Genomic DNA, 11,543 nt, shown 5'->3' with positions numbered 1-11,543 from the left:
GGTTTAACCCCTTCGCCAAATTTACCAAGTCTCTAGCGCCCCCAGAGTCGGGTTTCTTATAATTTCATCCACGTCCATCTTTGCTGGTTTCCCGTCTGGCTACCCCGCGTACCAGATCCAAGTTTGGACTTACAATCCCGATTCACTGGCCCTCCAATTTGGTATCAAATCCCGAGACGAGATCCCCAAGTTGTTACATACCCCGTAACTAGTTCACTTACCAGCAAAGATAGAGAGGTCCGTTGAAGTCTGATGGTACTATTTTTAAAAGTCTTTATTTATAAAGGGGCACAAAAATAAGATTAATACACACTTCAGATAATATATGTCGTCACTACTCAATCTAGAAGTGCGGGTATAATAATAACAATAAGAAACAGCTCGATCGTTTGTCTAGGGGATAATATATTGTCCGATGGAAATATAAAAGTCACTAAGTTGCTGCAGGCTTCAGCCTTTTGGGACCGCTGGGTTTTCACTTGTTGGAGAGAGAGAGATTTGTGAGAAAAGAAACTTGCCTGGGTCTTTTATGAAGCAAATCCGTTGAATTGGGGAAGTTGGTTCCCCATTGTTAGCTTCAAGAAAATCGTTTCTGTGGTACCCGCCACCGGCTCCCAGGTGAGGGAATCGAACACACGTGGCTTCCTTCAAATGGCTTCCTGCGATTACGGGATCGTTAGCGTTTCTTCTGGTGCGTCTGAAGGGGTTGCTCCCCCAGAACCTCTTTTATACTTCCTGATGGGGTCTCAGATGTCAATCAGGTTGGGATGATGCAATCTCTCTCTCAACCAGCCCACTTTGCCGGAGGGCTTGCACGTAGCATAGTCCGCAATCCACAAACGTGGTCTCCTGGAGACAATGGTCAATGTCGCGTTATCTTGCATCACCGGGGAACGAGGCATCCGGCATGTCTCTCTCCCCATTTCCTGGGTCTACTGACCCCCCCCCCCCCACCACTAGTGCTCTTGCGATTCTCACAAAGGAGGGGGCTGCGGGCATAACAACAGCAATACAAACATTGCCAATCAGTAAATTTCATTTGGCCCTTGTGGATAAACAAAATGCTTCGTCCAGCTGATCAAATCTAATTCTTGCAAACGTATGAATATTGGAAATAATGAGCACTGATTACCAAACGTAAAAAAAAAACAACAATTTTTACAATTAAATGGTAACTTGTAACTCATTTCCCGCCACAGGCAAAGCACTTCCCGTCACTGAATACATTGACATGGAATGCTACCACAAGAATGAAGCATCCATCATCAAAGATCCCCAACATCCAGCCCGTGCTCCTTTCTCAGTTCTACCATTGGGCAGGAGGTACAGAAGCTTTAGGTCCCATACCACCAGGTTCAGGAATGGTTATTACCTACAACCATCAGACTCTTAATCTGGCATGGATAACTTCACTCGCCACTACTCTGAACTGATTCTACACCCTCCAGGCTCACTTTCAAGCATTCTTTGCAACTCATGTTCTCAGTGCTATTTTTTTTTTTATTTGCACAGTTTGTCTTCCTTTGCACATTGGCTGTTGGTTTTTGTTTATGTAATTGTTTTTGTAAATTGTATTTCTCTTTTTCCTATCCATGCCTGCAAAAAATAAATCTTGAGGTAATTTATGATAACATATAGATATTTTGATAATAAATTTACTTTGAACTTTATTGTGAAATTGGAGTCTTGGAGAATGGGATACTTCAGAAGTTTATGATTAGTGACTACCTATAAGCAACTTAATACATCTGTTGACTGACTATCTATGCATGCTCTATGATAATTATGCACCTATTTGAAAGAACAGCCTTCTATCATTGCCTTAAGTAGGAAAAATAATTTATAATCAGTTTACAAACACAAAATGCTGGTGGAATGCAGCAGGTCAGGCAGCATTTATAGGGAGAAGCGCTGTCAACGTTTTGTAATCAGTTTACTACTTTTAAAATATAGTCCTTTTTAAGCAGTAGTCATTCATCTGGAAATTCCTGTCACAGATAAACTGCCCCTGATGACCCTTGTCTGGCTTGCCCTACTTGCAGGCTGAACGTGACCACCAATGGAAAGTATCATATCAGTCTGATAAGCCAAGCCCCAAAGGCTTCTGTGCATCAAAACTGTCAAAGAAGTGTTGAAAGTTTGTGAATCTTCAGTGTTCTCAAACATTTGAGACAAAATCATATTATTAGGGAAAAAATAAAAACATTTAAATTTAAAATTAAGTGCTCAACATTAGAAGAGACAATACATTTAAATACATTTAAGCTGATTAAGTAAAAAAAATTAGTTACCTTAAACTCATGTCTCTTCCTTGTAGCTGATCTTGTCCTTTGGAATGAGTGGAATCCTTGAACCTGCGCCAGATCCAGATCTAACCTTACCCAGATCTAGTAGGCAGATTTCGTGCTTGCATTGCAATCCTGAGTAACTTAAAAACGGGTGTTTCTCAAGGAAAGGAAACAAATGATGAGTTAAATGATTTTATTTTAAGTATTGATTTTGAAAACTATTGAACAGGAAACAAAGAAAGCTGAAATTATGCCATTGAATCTCTCTTGTCCACTTCAGCTTGACATTGTTAAAATTTTATTCAAAAGTTGATCCCTCTGACAGCACATGACTGCTATTCCATTGAAGTGTCAAACTAGTGGTCAGAGCTTTCTGTCTCAAGTGAGAATGTTAGTTACTGTGCTGAGGTAACTTAAAAAGTTCAGTATATTTACAGTGAAACTCTTGGCTATGCATGTTAAAAGTAGTAGTTAGTGAAATAGTTTAAGCACAGTCGTAATTTCTTTTAGGAAAGGTACTTGATAGATGAACTTTTCTTTTTGTTAAACTGTAACCGAGCTCTAGTTGGTAACCTTGATGCTCTGAAATGGGAAATTCCTTTGTGTGACTAGTAAACGCATTTGTCTCAGTAAAGTCTTTTGGACAGTATTGCTATTGAATAGATTACCTGCATTTATTTCACAGCACTTTGGGATATCCCAAAAGAGCTTTCAAAATTTAGCATTTTTAAATCTGAGAAATGTACTAGATGATTTGTCCAGAGCAAGATTCTTCTACCAACAAACTTAAGTTTTTACTAAAGTTATGGGATATTTCCATAGACACTTGGGGTGAACTCTTGCTTTTTGATCTTTCACCACTACCCTGAGAGGACACAATGTCTTGATGTTAATCCTTCACCTGAAAGCCAGAACAAGATTTCCCCAGTGCTCACAATAAATTCACTGTTTTCGTGAACCTAAATATCAGTGGATAATAAAAATCTAAAAATGAAACAGAAGATGTTGGAAACACTTGGTAGATCAGTCAGCACCTGAGAAGAGAGAAGTAAACTTATCAACGCTGCCCTCAGCTGCATCTCTTCCATTTCATGCACGTCTGCTCTTACCCCATCCTCCCACCACCCTACCAAGGGTAGGGTTCCTCTTGTCCTCACCTACCACCCCACCAGCCTCTGCGTCCAACACACAGTTCTCCGAAGCTTCTGACATCTCCTAAGGGGCCCCACCACCAAACACGTCTTTCCCACCCCCACTTTCTGCTTTCCACAGGGATCACTCCCTACGTGACTCCCTTGTCCATTCCCACTGATCTCCCTTCTGGCACTTTGCAGGCGGGACAAGTGCTAGACCTGCCCCTACACCACCTCCCTCAGTACTTTTCAGGGCCCTAAACAGTCCTTCCAGGTGAGGCGACACTTCACTTCTGAGTCTGTTGGACTTATTTACTGTGTTTGGTGCTCTCGGTGTGGCCTCATGTACACTGGTGAGACCCGAGGTAGACTGGGAGACTGCATCTACCCTCCGTCCACCAGAACAATAGGGATTTTAATTCCAGATCCCATCTCAATATATCCATCTATGGCCTCCTCCACTGTCATGATGAGGCCACACTTGGGTTGGATCAACAACGCCTTGTATTCCGTTTGGGTAGCCTCCAACCTGATGGTATGAACATAAATTTCTCAAACTTCTGGTAATACCCCCAACCTCCTCCCCCCCTCCCTTTTCCATCCCCTTTTCCCTCTCTCACCTCTTCACACCAATCAACTTCCCAGTTCTTTACTTCATCCCTACCCCTCCAGGTTTCACCTGTCACCTAGTGGTTCTCTCTCTCCTCCCCCACCTTCTACTCAGCTTTTTTTCCCTCCAGTCCTACCAAAGGGTTTCAGCTCGAAACATCGACTGTAGTATTTTTCCAAAGATTCCACCCGGCCTGCTGAGTTCCTCCAGCATTTTGTGTGTTGCTCAGATTTCCAACATCTACAGATTTTCTCTTGTTTGTAGTAAACTTAGTGTTTTGGTTGAAGACCCTTTGCTCTTCAAGCTGAAATGTTAACTTTGTTTCTCTTTCCACAGATGCTGTCTGATCCGTGAAACATTTTCAGCACTTTCTGATTTCATGGCAATCTTCTTTCTGTTCAGTCACTGAAATGCAACAAAAAGCAGACCTATTGCTGAGTCACGGTCAGCACTAATATTCAATTCAGGGAGGAAATTTGAACCAGAATCGATATGACTAACATTCTGTTGCATAAATGTGTATTACGTGGAATGTACAGTTGAAGAGATTGTGCAATTGGCACAGGAAAGTTCAATAATGAAAGGTGTGTAAACATCAACTCATAAATTAGCATCAGAGGGTGGGTACTCTGTTAAGAGTTTGTGTTAATCTGGCAACGTGGAAAACTGTTGGCTGGCTGTGGAGGGGTGTTGGAAACCAGTGAATATAACTCACTAATCCTTTAGTTTTATTCTAAGATCCTCCTTTATTTTGAATTGATTTGAATTAATGGGAAATTGCTTTAATTGAAGCTTTAGATATGTATGGGCAGCCTGTGGGGTGGGGAGGGGGACTGAGTGCAGAAATAAACTTTGGAACTTTGGTCAACAATAAAATGATTATAGGAAAAGTGATTATATCTTATCTGTCTCCACCCTTCTTCTGGACTGGAGATAAAAGGGAATTTGTTAGGAATACTTTAATTAGGCAGCATCTGTAAAGAGATAAACAGATCTGGACAGAGACACCTTGCTCACTTCATAGCATGTTCTCAATTTCCTTAACTGGAGTGATATCGTAGAATTTGGCTTGAGCTCTTCCACTGAAAATCTATGATAGTGTTAACTCTGATCAGGTCACAGGAGTGTCATTTTTTATACCTACTATACATCATTGACCACCGTTTACAGGTGCAAGCAGTCCTGACGAAGGCTCTCGGGCTGAAATGTCGTCAGTGCTTCTCCCTATAGATGCTGCCTGGCCTGCTGTGTTCCACCAGCATTTTGTGTGTGTAGCGGTATATTGTGACTTGATTCTGTACATTGGATCATGGACCACTTGGACACCAAGACAGCATAGCGATTAGCGCGATGCCATTCGAGCTTGGGATGTCAGAGTTCGGAGTTCGATTCTGGTGCCCGTCTGTAAGAAATTTGAACTTTCTCCATCTGTGTGTGTGTTTCCTCCCACAGTCAAAAAACCCGCTAGTGTTAAATATGTGTGTTGCTGGTCAGCGCAGCTCATTGGACTAACTCTCTAAATAAGTATCTCTAAGTTAGAGGTTCCCAACCTAGGGTCCACATATCCCTCAGTTAATGGTAGGGGTCCATGGCATAAAAAAGGTGGGAACACTGTCTCTAAAAAAGGTTCCATTTTAGATTTAAATTTATTTTGAATTGACTCTGATCTACCATTAATCTGAAATAGATCTCTTAAAGCAGCTAGTTGGACTATAGTACTCTCCTCTCTATTATTGTTCTAGCAACACATCTTTTAGTTAACAGTAGTTTACCACTAATAAGGGATATTTGGCTTGAGCTCTGTTGGGTTTACTTGCCTTAATAAACACTGCAAAGAAGAATCTATGGGCGCAACACACAGATTGATTTCCTTATTGCCCAAAAAGCTATAGATCTCTGTTTTAAACCTAATCAAAGACCAAATCTCAGCAACTCCACTGGCGCAGAGAGTAACAGATATTTACAGCTCCCTTCTAAAGTGGTGACCTTTCATTGTGAAATAACATCTCCCAAGTCCAATTCCTCAGCCATATAACAGCTTTAGGGCAGTGGCTTGACACGTCTACTGATTACAACTAATAGAGCCACAGCGTCACAGTGCCAGGGACCCGAGCTCAGACTTGATTTCGCTGTCTGTGTGGAGTTTGCTGCACAATCTCTGTGTGACCATGTGGATTTGCTCGAGTAATTCTGGTTTCCTCCTACATCACAAGGAAGTGCAGGCTGAGAGGTTAATTGGCCCCTGTGAATTCCCCCCAGTGTGCGGCTGACTGGTAGAATCTGATGGGAATTTTATTTTAAATAGAATTAATGAAAGATGAATGGACAGATGATGGATGGTGTGGACTTGGTGGGACAAAGAGCCTGTTTCTCTACTGTATCTCTTTTGAGTAGAAGAAATCAGAGGTTGCAGTAAACCAGTGGAGCGGTGTTTTTGTGGGGAGACCCAGTTTGACAATGTAAGACCCTTCTGAGGGTCCACTTTTTGAAGGTCCAAAGCTTCCAGAGAAACTTGTCATTCCCACAGCAGTCTGATGTTGGTCTGGGAGTCCAGCAGTGGGCGCCAAGAGCCGGTGGTTTCCTGAATAACACACACAAATTGCTGCAGGAACTCAGCAGGTCAGGCAGCATCTGTGGAAAGGAATTTTATTTTAAAAATCCACGTTTCAAACCGAGATACATCATCAGGACTGTTGGTTACACCAGGAAATGTGCTTGTGAAACTCAGTTGCATCTCAGTTCATTAAAATGGAGAAGAAGAGATTAAAGAAGCATCACTACTTTGTTAGTTACTTAGACATTTTTAAAATCTGGTTTACCAAAAAATGTTTAAATGCCTAAGTTTTTTTTGCCCTTAAAATAGCCTTCCATAGATCATACCTGGATTTGTGTATTTCTGGATCACTGGCCTAGCCCTCGGTAGACAATGAATGTCCTGGCTTATCTGTGGCTTTTGGTTTGGTTATGTCTGGTATGTTGTCAGGCACACTGATTCACATGTGATCCTGGATAAGGCATTTTTCCTTTGCATGCTGGACTTGTAAGTCTTCCCTTTCAGTCCACTTTAGGCCACCAAGTATATTGTCTATAAAATCCCACAGATGTTGAAGTAATTATGATGGTGACTTGCTCAGTCAGCTTCCAGTTATCTTGACATTCTCTGGCTGAAGAAGATTCAAAGGGACATTCTCGCTTTTGGGTTCAAGTTGTCCCCTCACTGCACTTGATGGTCCCATGAACTCCACTTGTTGCTCTGGGTTGCTCAGTTTAAGCCTATAGCTATTGAAAATAAAGCTCAGCCTTGACTGTAAGCCGAAGGTGATATTGTAGCGGTGCGCTACACGCAGCGCTGAAATAACGACACAGAGTCGGTGAGCTGCAGTCGCAAAAAGAGGTTTATTCAAACTTCGCGGCCTCGCTTTAAAGCCTTCCTGATCCCGCCCTCCCCAGGTGGGAATGCTGTAGGGGGGCACGTATTCACAGTCCCGTCCCGCGCGCGGGCTTTTCCCCTTGCTGGTGAAGCAGGCTTGGCGCCCTCTTTGCGACCAACCTCAATGCTGGCACGCACCGCTTTGTGAGCCAGTTCGAGTGGGCTGGGAAGTGGGTCGCCACAATAGGACCTTTCACATTGGGATTCGTGAGAGGAAATCTGAGATAAAATTCTATATCGGTTGTATGCCCATAAGATAGCATTTTGCAGTACGTAAAGTGACTGACAGGAATTAATAAAATAGTGGTGGAGGTCTAACTGCTTGGGAAGGTCTGGCGGTCCTGGCATGGTTCCTTCCTGATGAGAGGAGGTCAAACAGTCCATGAGCAGGGTGTGTGGGGATCCTTTATGATGTTACTGACCCTTTTCCGGCACCTTTCTGTATATATGTCTTTAGTGGGTAGTCTGGTGCCAGTGATGCATTGGGCAGTTTTGACTACCCGTTGTGGAGCTTCCTGTTCGCCACAGAACCGTTTCCGTACCAAGTGGTAATGCAGCTCGTTAGGATGCTCTCTACTGCCCATCTGTAGAATGAAGTGAGTATGGATGCGCAAAATCCGGCCTCCTTCAGCCTCCTGAAAGCTGAGGTATTGTTCAGCTTTCCTGACTGCATAGGATGTGTTTGGGACCATGAGAGATTGTGATGTGCACTCCCAGGTATCTGACATTGCTTGCAGCTTCCATTGCCGTGCTGCCAATGTGAAGGGCGTGTGCGTTCTCATGAGGTCAGTAACCTTTGTCTTGTTGACGTTGAGGAAGAGGTCATTTGGCTGGCACCAGCCTCGCACTCTTCTACCTTCTCTCTCTAGGCCACCTCATCGTTGTCGGTGATGTCAAGAGCGTTGTTGACAAATGTGATCACTCGGGTGTGGCTGTGTAGTCATGAGTAAGCAGAGTGTTACAGCAGTGGGCTTAGCACACAAGGTTGAGGATGATGGGGGGTGGGGGAGGAGTGGTTGTGCATCCTGACTATCTGTTAGTTACTATCTATTGGTTAGGAAGTCCACGAATTTGCACAGCGGTGTATTTAAGCCAGGGGATCCCAACTTGGGTCCACAGACCCCCTCAGTTAATGGTGGGAGTCCATGGCATAAAAATGGTTGGGAAACCCCTGATTTAGACTGAGAATTAGGAGTTTATTCACCAAGGTCTGTTGGATGGTAGTAATGAATGTTGAACTGAATTCCAGGAACAGCATTCTGGCGTAAGACCATAAGTTAAAGGAGCAGAAGTAGGCCATTTGTCTCATCGAGTCCGTTCTGCAATTTCATCATGGCTGATCCAATTTTTCTCTCAATCCCAATCTCCTGACTTTTTCCCCATATCCCTTCATGTCCTGACCAATCAAGAAACTATCAATCTCTGCCTTAAATATATATGGAGATTTGGCAAAGAATTCCACAGGTTCACAACTCTCTAGCTAAAGAAATTCCTCCTCATCGCCATTCTAAAAGGACACCAATCGATTCTGAGGCTGTGTCCTCTGGTCTTGGACTCTCCCACCATAGGAAACATCCTCTCCACACCCACTCTATCAAGGCCTTTCACCATTCAACAGAATTCAATGAGGTCACCCTTCATTCTTCTGAATTCCAGTGAATACAGGCCCAGAGCCATTAAGCACTCTTCATATGACAAGCCATTCAATTCTGGAATCATTTTCATGAACCTCTTTTGAAATGTCTTTGTTTTCTAATTGTGTCAGGGCCAGGTGAATGACAGATGCTATGGAGTCTATCGTGGAGTGGTTCTGTCCGAAAGCATATTGATGAGTGTCCAACGTGGCAGGAATAGAGTTTTTGATATCTGCCATCATCAGCCATTCAAAGCACTTCATGATGATTGGTGTCAGTGCCACTGAGTGGTAATCATTTAGTTGTGAAGGTGCCGAATTCTTTGGTACAGGGATGATGGTGGCTGATTTGAAATGTGGGGATAGCAGTCTGAACGAGTGACGTGTTGAAGATGTCTGTGAAGACCTCAGTGAGCTGGCGTGCACAGCTACTGAGTACTCGGCCTGCGATGTTTTCCGGCCTGGCCTCCTTATGGGGGTTGCGGCTCTCGAGAGTCCTTCTCACCTTTGCTGCTGTTACAGACAGTGGCTGCTCAATTGGGGGGGTGTGGGCTTTTGTGGCCAGCGTTGTGTTGCGTGCCTCAAGGTGTGCTTTAAGGTTGCTTAGAGCATCAGGGAGGGCGATGTCACTGGTACAGTCAACGTGGTCCCCCCCCCCCCCCCCCCCCGTGATGCCCAGCCACATACTTCAGGGATCATTATTAAACAGTTGTGCCAGAATTTTTTTGTGCATAGATGGTCTTTGCCCCACATGCCCAAGATGAGGTGTATCCTGGCTGCTCTGAGAGGTGTTCTTACACCAAACTTGAAGGCAGTGTCCTGGAGGAACTCAGCAGGCCAGGCAGCATTTATAGAAAAGAACAAACAGAAGTCCTGAAGTGTCTCAGGCCAAAACGTCGACTGTTTACTCTTTTCCATTGATGCTGCCTGGCCTGCTGAGTTCCTCCATCATTTTGTGTCCATCACTAAAATTAATGTTTATTTTCCAAATATTAAAATTGCTCATCGTACAATTTTCTTTTCTGCAGTCCAGGTGATCATGTGATACTTAACGAATGTAAAATATGAAGGAGATAGTGTTCTAGTGAAGAATGAAAGGTGCTTTATTAACAGATTTATTTTTGTAAATAATTTCTTCAACAGTGAAGGTTCTCATTCATTGAAAGCATATAACAACAGATCTGTCTTATCTTTGTATATGTCACGACGTCCTTTATCCTTGACAGAATTGAAATAAATTTTTTTTTAAATGGTTTCAGTCATGCTACCTTCACTACGAATGCATCTCTCACTAAAAACTCAGAACACAGAAATAAGCAACACAACTGCAGTCACAGTCATGTTTGAGTTTATTTACTTTTTTACTAATGTGTAATCTATTAAATTCAATATTACTTTGTGGTTGATCAGGCCTTGTGTATTTGGTGTGCTGCTCTCAGTGTCATGTGGCTCCCAAATCTAAGTCATACACAGCATTAAATCACATGAAATAAAAGTTCCTGTAAATGTAAAAATCATATCTTTCATGATTTTTAATGCACAAAGACCATGTATTTTGATTGATTTGGTCATAACTTGATGGGGGAAATGATGCGTTATATTATTGGCTCTTAAAGTAGATTAACGTGCAATGTTTATTACTAATATCAGGAAGCTGCCCTGGGAGAACAAGCTTCCATTGATGAGACCAATGTTCTTGGCAAATTGTCAGCTGAAGTACTTTGTATTGAAAGTCCATTTTGTTTCCAGACTAAATTTACCACTTTATTTATTGATTTATTATTTACTTTGTTTTATTGTGATGCAACACAGAATAGGCCCTTCCAGTCCTACAATATGCACAAATCGTTACGGGATAATTTACAATGACTAATTAACCTACCAACTGGTACATCTTTGGACTGTAGGAGGAAACCAGTGAACCCAGAGGAGACCCACACCGTCATGGGGAGAAGGTAAAAACTCATTACAGACAGTGGTGAGAGTTGAACCTGGGTCGCTGGTACTGTAAAGCATTGTGCTGACAATCATATTGAATGTTACAATGAAAATGAACATTTGGAAGATGCAGTCATTGAAGGTGTTGTATGAAGGCAGTCCACTGCCTGCTGTAGGTGTTTGCGCTGATTCTTGTTTATTTACAGTCAATCAAAAGAACACTGTACACTAGATGAATTCCTCTGGCGATAGCTATTAGAAGCTGATACAGTCTTAAAGTAGTGCAGCTGTATTGGTGGTGTTCTAATTTGTTTTGTATTTCAGTTAAATACATAATTTGTTACTCAGTTAAAAAGTAGTTTGTCTTTTTTATACCTTTTTAACTATTTCCATGAAAAAGGCTAATTGGGGCAGCTGCTTAATTGGGCCAGAATGTACTGGTCCCAATGTGCCCAATTAACTGGAATCCACTGTATTGTCAGTCTAACTGCTTTTCTTTTAAAAGCTTAAA

The 11,543-nt window shown here is 42.5% G+C and overlaps 1 protein-coding gene across 4 annotated transcripts in view; it reads left to right on the top strand.

Moving 5' to 3' along the window:
• The window catches only part of LOC132380150 (transmembrane protein 238-like), a 36,041-nt gene that overhangs the window by 9,151 nt on the left and 15,347 nt on the right, over window positions 1–11,543 (top strand). For 3 of the 4 annotated variants that reach the window (XR_009507668.1, XR_009507669.1, XM_059948775.1), the window contains one exon: window positions 4,368–10,348. The exons of the other annotated variant lie outside the window; for it this stretch is intronic. Coding sequence is in view for 1 of the 3 variants with exons in the window: in XM_059948775.1 (XP_059804758.1) it covers window positions 4,368–4,378 (11 nt within the window). In the remaining 2 variants the exon portion in view is untranslated. Of the gene's footprint in view, window positions 1–4,367; window positions 10,349–11,543 lie in introns of those variants that run through there. 4 annotated transcript variants of the gene reach the window in all.

Source organism: Hypanus sabinus, chromosome 23 (assembly GCF_030144855.1).
Source record: "Hypanus sabinus isolate sHypSab1 chromosome 23, sHypSab1.hap1, whole genome shotgun sequence".
Lineage (NCBI taxonomy): Eukaryota > Metazoa > Chordata > Chondrichthyes > Myliobatiformes > Dasyatidae > Hypanus > Hypanus sabinus.
This window is presented reverse-complemented; position numbering and strand designations above follow the sequence as displayed.